Here is a 14,990-nt window from a genome sequence, read left to right on the forward strand (position 1 = left end):
CTGTTTCTTCCTTTTGTACTAATTTAGTTCTTCATCTGTTACGATTTTTATCCATGTCATCCACGCTTGTTTCGTCTATATTTTTGACTTTGTTTTCTTCATCAAACCACTCCTTTGATTCACTATTTTGCCTTTGTCCTCTTGTTTCCTCTGTTGCCTCTATTGCGCTTGTTTTAAAGTTGTTGCAGTTAGTTTCTGTATCTTCGGTTTTGACTGTCTGTAGTTTTCTTATTGGCTTCCGCGTATTGTGGTCTAAATCAGCGTTTGCTCCTCTGTATGATCTGACATCTTGTTTTTTTTTTAATAAGTACATGATCTATCTGGTTACTTTCTCTTCGGTATGGAAGGAGTCATGTCATTATTTTATGTTGTACAGAAGCGTTATATTTAATATAATATTAACCTTCTTTAGTTATATAAACCGACAATATAGGAAGGCTAATGGTCCAGGGAAAACCAGAGGGAAAAATAATTTGAATGTGATCATCAACCAGCTGGGTTGAGGGGAGCACAACGAGGAAATTAGAATCAACTGGTGCACGAAAGATTTCAGCGGATGAGCGGTCAAACTATCTCCTCAATTCTTTCAGCCACAAGGTCTGACGTCTACCTACTGATCGCTTGCCCTGAACATTCCAATATTGTTTGGATTAATTCATATCTTTCACCGCTCAACATATTACCCAAGTATTGTATTTTCCTCTCTTATTTATCACATTTTTTTTTGTTTACTCATCAGATAAAGATGTTTACTCATCGTTGGTAACTGTTTGTACCCATATAATAGGGAACTTGCACTTTTTTTTATTACATAATAATGTTCAGTTTTGTATAAAAATGAGATTTCCAAAATTTCACGCTTCAAAAACTCATGATAACTTAGGAAGTACAAATTTAAAGTCTTCTTTATCTTAAAATAGTTCAAACGACCCGTGACGTCACAGAGTTTAACTATGTGGTTATGGTTATATTTACGTATACTCTTCTTCTTTTTCTTTAGTTTATTGGCCTCCACTTGCTTGGGTATTTAGCCAGCTCGTCATCGGGGAATAAAGGAAAAATATTTATATTCTAATGACATTTATCGTATGTCGTTGTAATAATATATACCAGTTTGTTGAGATTGGAGTTTGATACAATTTTTGAACAGATCAAAAACACTTTTAACGTCACATAACTGTATTTTCTACTGACGTTTATAATGTCTAATTTAAAATTATATTTACAATTGGTGTATTCTCCTTTTCATGAACATTTTTCAGTGCGTCACAAATTATAGAAAAAAAGGTAAGTCCGTGATAATACACATTTATGACATTTATTCTAACGTGACATTTTAGTTAAATCTGACAGTTGTCAAATTTTATTTTCAATTTGGAATAAAACCAAATCAATTGTGTCTATTGCATTTATAAAATGGTATTTTCTTTCATTTGTATAGTCTTATAAATTGTACAGATTATATTGATAATATTATTATTTTATTTAATAAATAATTCTTTTTTGATTATGGCGCCATCTATCGACAACTAGAATAATCACCGAACTAGAATAATTACCGAAGTATTCCCAGACGTGCCTTTTTTTCTGTCACATACAATTTAATGCGTTAGAGAGAAATCGAAAAACTGTGACGCACTGAAAGATGATCATGAGAAAAAGAATAGAATGTAAACATACAACCCCGTGACGTCACGACGCGTTTTGGGGTGGCTGGTATAAGTTGAATTTTTAGTCGTCTTTAGGGGCCAAACGAAAGACAAACGAAACAGGTTCTAAATTATGTTCTGTTGTGATTTATACCATTTTTTTCGAACTTTCGAATTTTATGTAAGTTCCCTATTCTCAGCATCCGTCTGTACATACATCTCAAAGACATCTATTCTTTTTCTGTTTCAGAGTCCATTGTCCAACTTTCACCGCCATTACATACAGCAAGACAGAAAAAACGTAACATCGGATCATTCAGATTCTGAGCTTCAGACTAAGATCTGATCTTGTAAAAAATGTTTTCATATACATGAGTGTTTTCCTCGCTTTTTCGATTCGAAAAAGAAATAAAAAAATTATAATTACTATAGTCTGCTAATAAAGATATATACAACATAGGAATTTTATCATCATAGAAGCTAATAATTTTATGGAAAGTCTTTTAAATACAACGTTTCGAAAAGTTTTACCTTAGATTCGATACCTTTTGAATCTAATTCGCGCCTCTAATACTAACCAGCACAATTTTTGCCAACCTACCGCTATGCTAATCTAAAAACAATACTACTCATACTCTACAACAAAAATAAACTCCTAGGTTGAATAATCCAATGTCATAACATACTAAATTTGGCAAAGGAAACATCATAAAATCATACTACACAATAAAACATTTTTTGCAATATGCGAAAAACTTTCTTATTTACTGTATTTATTTCGGTAACGCTAACGCTCACCCACACACAAGTATTTGCCAAGAACAGTGCACTCCATACAGGTAATTATTAATTTGTAATTATTATTACACTCGATTTGGAAATTATTGATAGCACAACTTGTACGGCAGAAATATGTATATAATGTAGGGTGACCAAATCATAAACTTGAAAAAACGGGACACATCCAAGGAGCTGTAGCGCACCTAAAATGGGAGGGGGGTTGGCTCGGGCACCGAAATTTTTTTGTATTTTTTGTGAAAGACAAGTTACATTTTCCTATTCTTTATATATTTTTCATATGCCCTGGGGAAAGAGGATTTAACCCCCAAAACCCCCCTGCGCCACTTACAAGGAGGGTTTGGGGCGATACTTGGAGCAACGCAACTATCGCGTCTCTTCATGCAACTATAACTTCTGATTTGCTTACGATAAAATCCTGGTCTGACTCTAATTAACTCTTTTAACGTGGATAAGACAGTAGCACTATCCTATAAAAGTGCTCTTCAACCCCTGCTTGTTAATAACAGCCAGATCTCTACGTTGATTCTGTAAAATTTCTAGGTATTTTTTTAGACAGCAACCTCAAATGGTCCCTTCATATCGATTTGTTAAGTAAGAAACTCGCCTCAGCCTGCTATGCTATAAGATCTGTTTCGAAAGAACTCAATTTAGCATCTTCTAAACTAACATATTTTCCTTGTTCGAGTCTCATCTTCGATATGGTCTTTATTTTTGGGGTTCTAGTACAGCTGCTCAATTAGATGTTATTTTTAAATTACAAAAAAGAGCAATAAGGTATCTGTTCGACCTCAGAAGAACACACTGCAGAAGTTACTTCAAAGATCACGGAATTTTAACCCTTCCATCTTTATATATTTTAGAAACTGTTTGCTTAATTCGTAAACACATGCATGTCTTTCCAGCAAGGCCTCATCATGACTACTCCATCAGAAATTCAACTTTTGATGTCTATTTACCGATCCCGTCCTCTGAGTTAGTAAAGAAATCTATATTATATTCCGCAAAAAAACTATACAACCATCTCCCTTTACAACTAAAATCTGCAACATCTTTCCCCAAGTTCCGTAAAATGACAAAAGCGCATCTATCTAAAAGACCATATTATTCAGTAGAAGAGTTTCTTAATGACTAACTAAGAAATTACAGTAAAGTACAAGTAACCAAACTTATCTATATTTGGGTGTCACATGCAGCAGCTTAAACCTATTAGTTCCTATGTCTGTATTTTACTTTCTTGTATGTTCACTTTGCAATTTCTATTAATTTTTGCAATATATCGGTTTTGTTTTTTTTTCTATACTTTATTAACTTATATTTTTTTTTATATTGACGATTTATAAAATTTCAGAAAATTTTATTTGTTATTGTTGTTATTTTTTTTTCTGACTTTATGTTAAGCTTTGTCCATAAAATTTGTATAATTTTCATTGACAATAAAGCTTCTATTCTATTCTATACCCAAACAGATAGGGGCGATTGAAACATTGGTCTTTCAGCTAATTTGGGACCTATAAATCCTTTTCAATTTACCTTTCAATATATAAAATTTACGTACAATCATGACTGCGAAACAGACAACACCAAAAAACTTCGCCAGAATGACATGAATCAACAACCCGTCAGAACAAAGCAGGGAAGAATACAAAATAGCGAGAAACAAAGCAAACTCAACAAATAAAAAGAAGAAAAATGACGGGTTTCGTTGGGGATATTAAAAAAGACAGAGAAAACCATAAAATAAAACAATTTTAAAACAAAGAGTAAGATAGCCTTCTGAAATTTGGAAGAAAAATAATGAGAATAATACTGGGCCATTGTGTAACACGAGAGGGAGAAATAAGAATGAAAACAAATGCCGAAATTGAAGAAAAATTAAAGAGAAAAAATATATGTAGTCAGAAACATAAAATCAACCCAATGCAAATACGGGACATTTAGGCGTCCCGAGAGACTTTTTCGGGACCCCGGGACAAATCGTTAAAAAACGGGACAATCCCGTTTTTACGGGACGTTTGGTCACCCTAATATAATGTGACTTCTTCTTCTTCTTGTGCCACTCCTATCGGAGATTGGAAATCATCACGGCTACCCTGACCTTGTTTACAGCTGACGTAAAAAGTTCATTAGTGGTGCAGCCACTATCAAGTGCTATCAATAATTTTCAAATGAACTATAATATATAGTCTAGGAGCCAGGGGGTCGAGTATGCACTTTTATGTCCTCTCGGTACCTTTATTATAGGCGTTTTTTATGTTCTTGGTGCGTAGATTCGATTTTTCGGGAGTACCAAGCTGAAATCCCAACAGATAAGTTGATATTAATAGAGTGTAGGCGCAAATATTTTACGGCTATTCCTACTTTTTCTTTCTTTACACGATAAATTACGTGTCGTAAAATTCTCGCTGGTATGGAGGTGTCAACATTACTTGACAATGACATTGTCACCATTAACTTAGAGATGGCTTTTGAATATTCTTGGATAACCGTTACTTGTATAATCGCTTTTAATTCAATTAATTAATATGATTATTTTTTCACTATGTGTTCCGTGATTACAATAATTTATACAGTCGAACACGCTTATCAGAATCCCTGTTATAGGAATATCCCGCTTTAAGGAATAGAAATTTGAGGTCCCGAAACGTTTCCACTATATAATAATCGGTTATTAGAATATCCCGGTTGTAGGAATACTTTTGTTTACCACGAAGGCTATTCCAATATGTGGGTTCGACTGTATACTGTACCTGTACAATAAAAACTAATAAGTCATCGAAAAAAGAGAAAAAGTGATAATAGTTATTTATGAAACAATTCGTGAAGTATGCTCTTTGCGAACGCACGCGATATTTAGAGTACGAGCGACAACGGAGCGAATGCTATACATCGCGTAAGTTCGCAAAAAGTACTTCACGCACAGTTTCATACAATATTTTATCTACGATAAACAAATAAAAAAACTGTAACTCTTCGTCACTGGAATTCATTTCTATTCTACAATTTTTAGAACTTTGACATTTAAAAATTCTAACTTCTTTCAAGCCACAAAACTGTCAAATTTTTTGTTGTAATTTATTGCTCATTATGTCATCACCATAACAACGCGAAAGTTAAGGATATTTGATTATATGAAAGTGTGTTAAAAACAGTGCGAAAAAGTAAATCCCATTTAAAATACATTGTTATTTCACGCACACTTTAAACCCTTCACGCACTGCTATCTATAATGACAATTTTCACAAACTAAAAACTTATACATAATATGACATAAAGTAGATAGTGTGATTTTTTTAATATTTTGTTACTATGGAACGCTTAGATTAATTTTGAACATCTTGAACAACAAAATACTTGGATCACAGAGCATACCCTTGTGTATTCTCTGCTTGGATCTTCCGTAAATAATAAACAATAAGTAACTTTTTATTACTCTCACATATTAAATCAATTATGTATCAAATACACTATCAGTATTATTTAACAAACAACTCAAAATATTCCTGAAGCCTTGTCAAATATTTAGTAGCATTGTCAACAGGTTCAGCACATTCTGTTCGACTGAGTGGGTTGTATGACAAAGATAGCAAATGTTCGATTTGGAAAATATCACCGGAAAATATCACCACAGACGTTTAATGCTTTTCGAATCCTAAAAAAAACTAATACATATTTTTGAACAATTTAAACGCAGAATGAAAGACTAAATTATTACCGACTGGTTGTCAAGTTGAATTTAAATTGGCGGCAATGGCCGCTGAAGGAAAAATTTATTTGAATTTATCTAAATAATCCCCAAAGAAAAGTTAATTTTTAGTTTGTTATAATTCGTGAAAGTGAAGTAGCTTAGTGTTGCCTGTTATAGTTATTGTAGTAAAATTATGGCATGTTAAATAATTTTCGAGCATGGTTGCTAATGTGTTTGTTCTTAGTTAAATGGAATAATGGATATTTGAAGAAAAGTTATGTAAGGTTAAAAACGTAAGTTGTGCATTGCTTCGAGCAAGACTCGCATAACCTACATACATGTACTGGGTAAATGATAGCGTATTGCATAATCGAAACCCATAAAAAAAGGAAGAAGAAGAAATTATTACCGACGGCTGAAAGTAGCTTAGAATAAATAAAAAAGAATGTGTGTGTATTTTGTACGCACGTAAGAAGTTATACTTTTATTATATAATTTCAAAGAAATAAATATACTTAACAGTTTATTTGAATTTTATTTAAATATTAAACTAACTTTCTTACCTACCACTTTCAAAAAATTTTTATTAAAAAATTAAAAAAAAAGAATATGAATCGTCCGGGATTTGAACCCGGGATCTCTCGATCTCTGGTCCAATGCTCTACCAATCAAGCTATCAAGCCCCGTGTTATTGACGTCTCGGATATAATTACACACATCACGGTGACAAATAGATCAAGTGAAGTATAAAAATAGATATTTTATTATCTTACGCCCGAGTAAAACAAATTCAAAGACACAAAAATTATAATAAATAATACATTTACTAAAAACACTAATATATTCTTTTAATGACATTTGCGCTGATACATACATAATTTGAAAGATTAGCAACGAACTACATACTGTCTGTCTGCGCATGCGCCAGAGAATTATAAAATTTCACTCTCGATCGTAAAGAAGTATAACTTCAAAAAGTTTCTTTTGAATGAGATATTTGAAATTAAAAATCACTCTAAATTGAAGTTATACTTCTTTAGGCGCGATTGAGAATGAACGAAACACTTATTAGTTTTCTCAGGATTCGAAAAAAATTAATGCATTGGAGTCGAAAGTTTGCGTATATTCCCTTAAACGAAATTTTGCATAATATAGGATAATCTTAAGGAACCTATAAAACATTGCTGATAACAGATACCGTTCATTTAAAAAGAATGCGGAATAATAAAAAAAATATTCGAGCGTAAGCGTAATGCGTACTTATGTAGATTAGTTTTTTACCAAATAAAGCATATCAAACAATTCGTTATCTATAATTTACACAAACAATGGACGGTAATCTTTTGAATACCTAACGTATGGATGTCAACATCAACGAAAAACAATATAATAATCTTTAATGGGCCCTATAAACCATATTAGTGGGAGAAAAAGTAAGAACCCAAAAATTACACCATAAAGGTAGCATAGATAATGCGTAAGCAAGCAATATAAACGAATCCAGCCTGTATAAATGGACTCCAACGGAACGTCGCACGGCAGGCATTGCGCAATAGAAAAATGTAACAGAAACGATAAAAACTGAAGACTGTAATCAAAGCAACGTGAAATAGCGTTATTTCCCTCAGAATTTTGTAATTTACAATCCTTGGACAAAGAGCAAACCCCCTGTTTATGGCTAGAGCGGCCTGGCTTGGTTTGTCCCATCGTTTGTCGGTAAATGAGGCACAGTTCAAAGAAAATCAGAAGCTGTAACAGGACCCTTCCAACTCGGCAACGGAGGTACGGTCAGTTACATGGTAATTTTGTGGTCTAACGACATTATGTCGAACAGCCGAAAATGAAGATGACCTACAAAGATTAATTAAAGAAATCGAAGACACGGTTCTCATATACATGGTGATCTCAATAGAGAAAACTAAATCGATAGTGGTATCACGCGGAACCGAGACGATGTAAATTGGTCGTAAATAACAAAGTAATAGAACAAGTGATGGAAACAGAATACTTGGGAATAAAACTGTCAAGCTGCGGAAAAGTGGAAGAAGAAGTACAAAAACAAGTGAACATGGCGAACAGAGCAGCAGGATGTCTCAACAACACAATCCGGAGAAACAAATACCTCACAATAGATACGAAAACCAGGATATATAAATCAACAATAAGACCAATAATGATGTACACAGCGGAAACAAGAGCAGATAAGACGAAAACACAAAGACTGCTGGAAACAGCAGAAATGAAAGTCTTAAGAAAAATAACAAACCAAACTCTAAGAGACAGAATAAGAAGTGAGGAAATACGAGCGAGATATGGTATAGAATATAGAAGAAATAAACATGTGGGCCAAAAGAAGAAAAATAGAATGGAATCAACACATAGAAAGAATGACAGAAAATAGAAGAGTACGAATAGCAAGAGACAAATCGCCAAATGGAAGAAGATCATTGGGACGACCGAGGAAAAGATGACCAGACAATGTCAATTGAGGCTAAAAACCGAAGTAAAACAGGCATTGAGCCTATTTATAAAGTAGGAAGAAGAAGAAGACATTATGTTATAATTTTTATCATTGTGTAAATTAATCAACCCATTAATATTTTCTAACGCCAACACTTGCGGTGTACATCGAAAATTTATCAGATAGCTCATTGAGTCGAGTATATGGAATAATGAAAACCTTAATTAAGCAATATTTTCATTAATATTATAAAGGCATTTAAAGAACTATCTTATTTTAATAAGGCTCGAGTAAAAATAGTGACCAAACTCTCAAAAAACATTAAAGTAACCTAAGACCTAAAACGGGATTGTTGTATCTCACCAATGCTTTTTAAAACATTCCTTAAACAGCCATTGAAGGTATGGAAAAGGAAATGTGAAGGAATGGACATTCCACGAAACAAAAATATACTGCGCTTCTCAGACAATCGGATAGTGATGCCACAGGACCACAACAATCTGCAATACATGACAAGGAAACTCATAAAATAATACAGTAAGTGGGAACTATAAGTAAACATAAATAAAACAAAAACTATATGCATAGAAATAGATCAAAATATTCTGAAGTTTTGTCCACTGGTTAGTTTTATGAAAAAAATATGCAATGTAATGCAATGCGTAGAGGCGGAGATGGTTTTTCCACTCAATATTTGTTAGTAATATCTGACTCATTGAGTTGACAGATATTGAGACCGATATTTGTGAACAATTCTAAATTCAGCTTGAGGATTTTAAAAAGCATTTTTTAAATGGGATAATTTTAATAAAGGACCCCGCAGAAACCTTATGGGAAATGGCTCTCTGTCAAATGCTCTAAAACTTTGGGTTCTAGTAGTCGTTGATGTGTAGAACAAAAGTCTCAATGGGTCCCTAGCTGCAAAAAATCATGGTTTCAAGATATGAGCCTCCGAGGTTATAGGTACAGTGAGGACATTTGGGTTGGAATAAATTCATTTTCTCGAGAATGGGCGACTCTGGAGACAAATTACGAATCAGGTCGATTTTTATTTGACGTCAACTACTGACGTTATCCATCTGGGCATGATGACGCAATCGATCATTTTTTTTTTAAATTGAGAATAGGGGTCGTGTGACAGCTCATTCAAAAGGTTATATTATTCTCTTTTCACTAATATAAACGTTAACATAATTATTTATACAGGGTGCCCAATTTTTTTTTAAATGTTAATTGAGACAAAAAGAAGAATGTATATAATTTATTTAATGCAAAATACATTTTACTGCTATCAGAAAACAGAAAAAAATGTTAATTTGAAAAATAAACATTGCTTTTCGCTTAGATTAAATGTTCAAACTGCTAAGAGGCAGGTGGGTGGCAGCTTTAATATTGAATTTAAGCGAAAAACAATAATTATTTATCAAATAAACATTTTTTTTGTATTCGGACAACAGTCAAATATATTTCAAATTAAATAAATTATATACACTCACCGGCACACATTTCCGCCACCCAAAATTTTTGATTAAGTTTGACAATCTATAAGTAACTTTATTATTTGTACTCCGATTTTCAAGATTCTTGCATCAGTTTGTAGGTACATATTAATGTCGTTTTTGAAGTTATACTTCTTTACGCGCATATGAGGGTGAATTTTAATAGGATTAAAACCTTTGATCCCGGCGCAGTCGCATTACAACTTTGCTCTGATTGGATGTTCAAATGACATGACAAAAATTATCCAATATGGCAGCAGTATCACAGCTGTGGAACTGTGGTTTGGTTATGTATGGTGTATGGTTGTTGCGTTTTAAAATTTGTAGGAAGAGAAACAACAAACAAAAAGTTAGTTAATGGTTATACTGCATTTTTAAATAGTTTTCATATTATATTTTTGGACTTATTAACATATAAGAGATGATTGTTGCATGTCAATGTGAAAGCCCATCAAACTGTGACTAGTATGAGTGCCGCAAAATTACTGATAAAAAACCTATTAGCTCGAAGGCGTAGAGAACTGTGGATAACAACAATCAACCGGGACGATCTACGATCTCGCTTATTCAAAGCTAAAGAATCTTACACTGGTAAGTGTTTTAAAAATAGTAGATCAAATTTTGTTATGATATTGTCAAATTTTGAAACGTCAAAATATTTATATTTCATTTATTAACATTAATATTAATAATACAACTTGCACAATTTGAAAAATGTGGTTTAAAAGGTTTTTTATTATAATTTTGTGTCTTTGGATTTGTCTTCCTTGGGAAGACATCGTAAAATAATAAAACATCTATTTTTATATTTCACTTGTCACCGTGATGTGTAAATATGTATATCTGACACGTTAATAGTATGTGCCTTGATGGTCTTGTTGGTAGAGCATTGGACCAGAGATTGAGAATTCGCGAGGTTGCGGGTTCAATTCCCGGACGATTCATACTTTTTTGTTTTTTTTTAATATTTGGCATTGTTAAGTTTTGGTTAAATTTTGGTAATAATTATTGTTAATTTTTTGTATTGTAACTGTAAAGTAGGTATATTTATTTCGTTGAAATTATATTATAATAGAAGTATAACTTCTTACGTGCGTACAAAGTACACACACATTCTTTTTTTATTATTCCGGTAACAAAAATTTTTTGTTTAGAAGGCATTATAATATGGAGATGAATGGAAGAGTTGTATTTTCTCTTAACTTTAAAAAATTCTATGGAAAAATTTTGACGTCTGATTTTGTTTCATACTCCTTTTGTATTATCCTGGAAGTATCATTAAGGTTTTGTTTTTTGAATTATCCGAATATCTCTTTTCTTGTAAAAGCTGCAAATAAAAACACTGCTTTGAAGGTTTTTTTAATTAAAAATATCAAACACACTAAAATTAACAAAACAAAACAAAATTAACAACAAAACACAACTAAATTGCGGGTATGTCCACCTCTTGCAGCAACGACTGCTCGCAATCTGTTTGGCATCGAATAAAGATAATGTGTTATCCTTACCTCGGGAATAGCCTGATATTCCTCTACCACGGCCATAACTGTACCAAATTGTCTGGAGGCCTAGAAAGACGGCGAATAGCTTTTTTAATTCATCCCATAAATACTCAATAAAATTGAGATCTGGGCTGCATGCGGGCCATTCTAATCTTATCAATCCAACCTCTATTTTTTGAGTCAATCAGTGTTTTTATTTACAGAAAATGGTACAGCTCTTACAAGAAAAGAGATATTGGGATAATTCAAAAAACAAAATTTTAGTGATGCCTCCGGGATAATATGACAGGACTATGAAACAAAATCAGCCCTTCCATTTTTCCACAGAATGTTTTAAAGTTTGGAGGAAATACAATGCTTCCATTCACCCCTGTATAATGCCATGCAAGCAAAATTTTTGTGTTACCGGAATAATACCAAACGATATCAGTACAATGTACCTACAAACTGGTGCAAGAATCTTGAAAATCGGAGTACAAATAATAAAGTTATGTTATTAAACTTAATCAAAAATTTTGGGTTTCGGAATTTTGTGCCGGTGAGTGTACATTCTTCTTTTTGTCTCAATTAATTTAATTAAAAAAATTTTTTTGACACCCTGTATAAATAATTATGTTAATGTTTATATTAGTGAATAGAGAATTGAATAACCTTTCGAATGAGCTATCACACGACCCCTATTCTCATTTAAAAAATCATCGATTACGTCATCACGCCCAGATGGATGACGTCACTAGTATGATATATCGTCGCCTCAAAGCAACAGTAGGATATGTCATATCCTACTGTTGCACGAGTGAACCGTATATGCGTATATACACACACATCGCATCGGTCCAATATCACTTAACTGGTTGATTGGTGCACTCGTGTAACAGTAGGATATTACATAATCCTACTGTTGCTTTGAGCCGACGATATATGCCAAAAAATACAGTTTAAAAATAAAAATTGACGTCTTTCGGGATTTATCTCCAGAGTCGCCCATTCTCGAGAAAATGAATTTATTCCAACTCAAACGTCATCACTGTACCTATAACTTTAGAGGCTTATTTCTTAAAACTATGATTTTTTGGAGCTACGCGCCCATTGAGTCTTTTGTTCTACACATCAAGGACTACCAGAACCCAAAGTTTCGGAGCATTTGACAGAGAGCCATTTCCCATAAGGTTTCTGCTGAGTCCTTTCTTCTGATCTCAAGAGGAGTCTCAATAGCTTCTACATACAATGGTTGTATAAGGGAAGATCTGATAGCACCCAAACATACCTTCATGACAATTTTGGAAAGTGTCAGCACAATAACACAACAAAGATGTTCCGACACAATGTTGCAACCCCACTATACTTTAGTTGTCATTCTGAGGAAATGACTGCCTTTGTTGCATCTATTAAGCATACATTGTATGTGTTGTTTCTACAGTAGTTATCAACTACAACCATACGAAATATGATTTACCTCATCCTGTCTTTTCTAAAGATCTTATCTAATAAAAGCAAAATATCTAAATAATATTGTGACAAATTGGATAAGATGTAAAGTTTCATTTTGACATATTTTATAAACGTTGTTGTACTAAAGTTAACATACAAATTACTTTTACATGACAACTAATTTTGGATATTTTCACAAAATTTCCCGAACATCATTCATGACCTTCAAAGAAAGGAACCAAGAATGTCATAGAATTAGATTTGCTGTTATTTAGTTATTCTACTAATAATCTATATTTAAAAATGTCTTACCTGATAACCACAGGTACAAGGGAAGAATGTAAGATCATCAACCTCAAGTGGTTCCATGCACAGCGGACACTCCACCTGCTCCTCGCCACTCTGATTTAATACTGACATCTTAATAGTTTCAGTAGTGATCACTCTATAGAAGTCGAAAAACTTCCTTTGCCTGAAACAAAAAAAAAAAACAAGATGATAACTTCATGTTGATTTCATTTTTTGATGATTATGACACAAAAAAAAGAAGACACATGAACTGTAGATATATCAGATTTAATTTTTCAAATAAAGCTATTAACTATAATATGTAATACATATTGTATATGTTATTTAATTTTATGCACTATTTAATATTTATTAGTACGTGTTTTTACCATAAAAACATCCATAAAGCTACATGGCAATCACCAGACAGTCAAATGAAAACTCAATTTACCATGTACTTATTCATTTTGACATTTTTCAGATGTACTGGATATAGAAATCGAAATGGAATAAAAATGCCAAGTTTCTTGTAAAAGGTATATATTAAAATACCCTAAATAAGGGTCAAAATACAAAACGTTTTCGGATTAAGGAATCCATCATCAGTGTTTAAAAGCCAAAATTTGCATGCCTGAGCCACCAAAATGTATAGGGTAAAAACCCTTTAAATGTAAATAATAATATATAAATATGTAAAACATCTTTATTATTTACATTTAAAGGGTTTTTACCCTATACATTTTGGTGGCTCAGGCATGCAAATTTTGGCTTTTAAACACTGATGATGGATTCCTTAATCCGAAAACGTTTTGTATTTTGACCCTTATTTAGGGTATTTTAATATATACCTTTTACAAGAAACTTGGCATTTTTGTGATTTATGGTATACAGCCAGCTACAAGAAGTTTATTTTCCTCGTGGAAATGGAATACTACAACTGATCCTTAACCTTTTGACTGCCACCGGAAAAAAGACGTTATTCTCCATATGCCAGTGAAATATTAGACCCATAAGATGTGTATGAAGAAAACAAGTTTATTGGTGAAAAAACATTTGTGAATAAATTCAGATATCAAACAATTATTCCATACTACAGAAGATTGAGAAGCCTTCGCAATGGTGATCACCAATGTCGGATAATTTTGATATGGCACGTGAAGAAGATGCATTTGCGACCGTGCAAGTTCGGCAAAGCGACACCTGGTTTCTACACTCAGCAATATTTTTCGCATTTTTAATTATATTGGCCAATTATATTAGTCCTGGTTACTGGATAATTCTCAAGGCCATAGTCCAAAAAAATAATAAGAAAAAATCAGATTCAGGTTATGTTATTAAAACGTAAACAATTGTATGTAGTAAATAAAATTAGTTATTAAAATGCAGTACTGCAAGCAAAATACAATTAATTAAATTTACGTTTATATAATAATTGCATATCATATCGATATTGTGGAGCAATATATAATTTTTCTTCTTCAATGACAGTAGGTATGAAATATACGTCAATTTGACAATTTCAATTGACAATATGAATTATTTAAGACAGTTGCAATATTTCTCCGCTATTCGCGCACGATCGTTTCTCGTATCCCCTCCAAGTACTTGCACACCGCGAATATGGAGAATAAGGTTCAACCACGAGTTATACCAATATTACAGAGAACGCTCTAT

The 14,990-nt window shown here is 32.8% G+C and overlaps 1 protein-coding gene across 8 annotated transcripts in view; it reads right to left on the reverse strand.

The window, feature by feature from the left end:
• LOC114328287 (CCR4-NOT transcription complex subunit 4) overlaps positions 1–14,990 on the reverse strand; it is a 109,427-nt gene that overhangs the window by 80,398 nt on the left and 14,039 nt on the right. For all 8 annotated transcript variants that reach the window (XM_028277101.2, XM_028277109.2, XM_028277108.2 and 5 more), the window contains exon 2: positions 13,341–13,500. In XM_028277101.2, the coding sequence (XP_028132902.1) occupies positions 13,341–13,448 (108 nt within the window). In that variant the 5' untranslated portion in view covers positions 13,449–13,500. The remainder of the gene's footprint in view (positions 1–13,340; positions 13,501–14,990) is intronic.

The sequence above is a fragment of the Diabrotica virgifera genome, chromosome 3 (assembly GCF_917563875.1).
Source record: "Diabrotica virgifera virgifera chromosome 3, PGI_DIABVI_V3a".
Lineage (NCBI taxonomy): Eukaryota > Metazoa > Arthropoda > Insecta > Coleoptera > Chrysomelidae > Diabrotica > Diabrotica virgifera.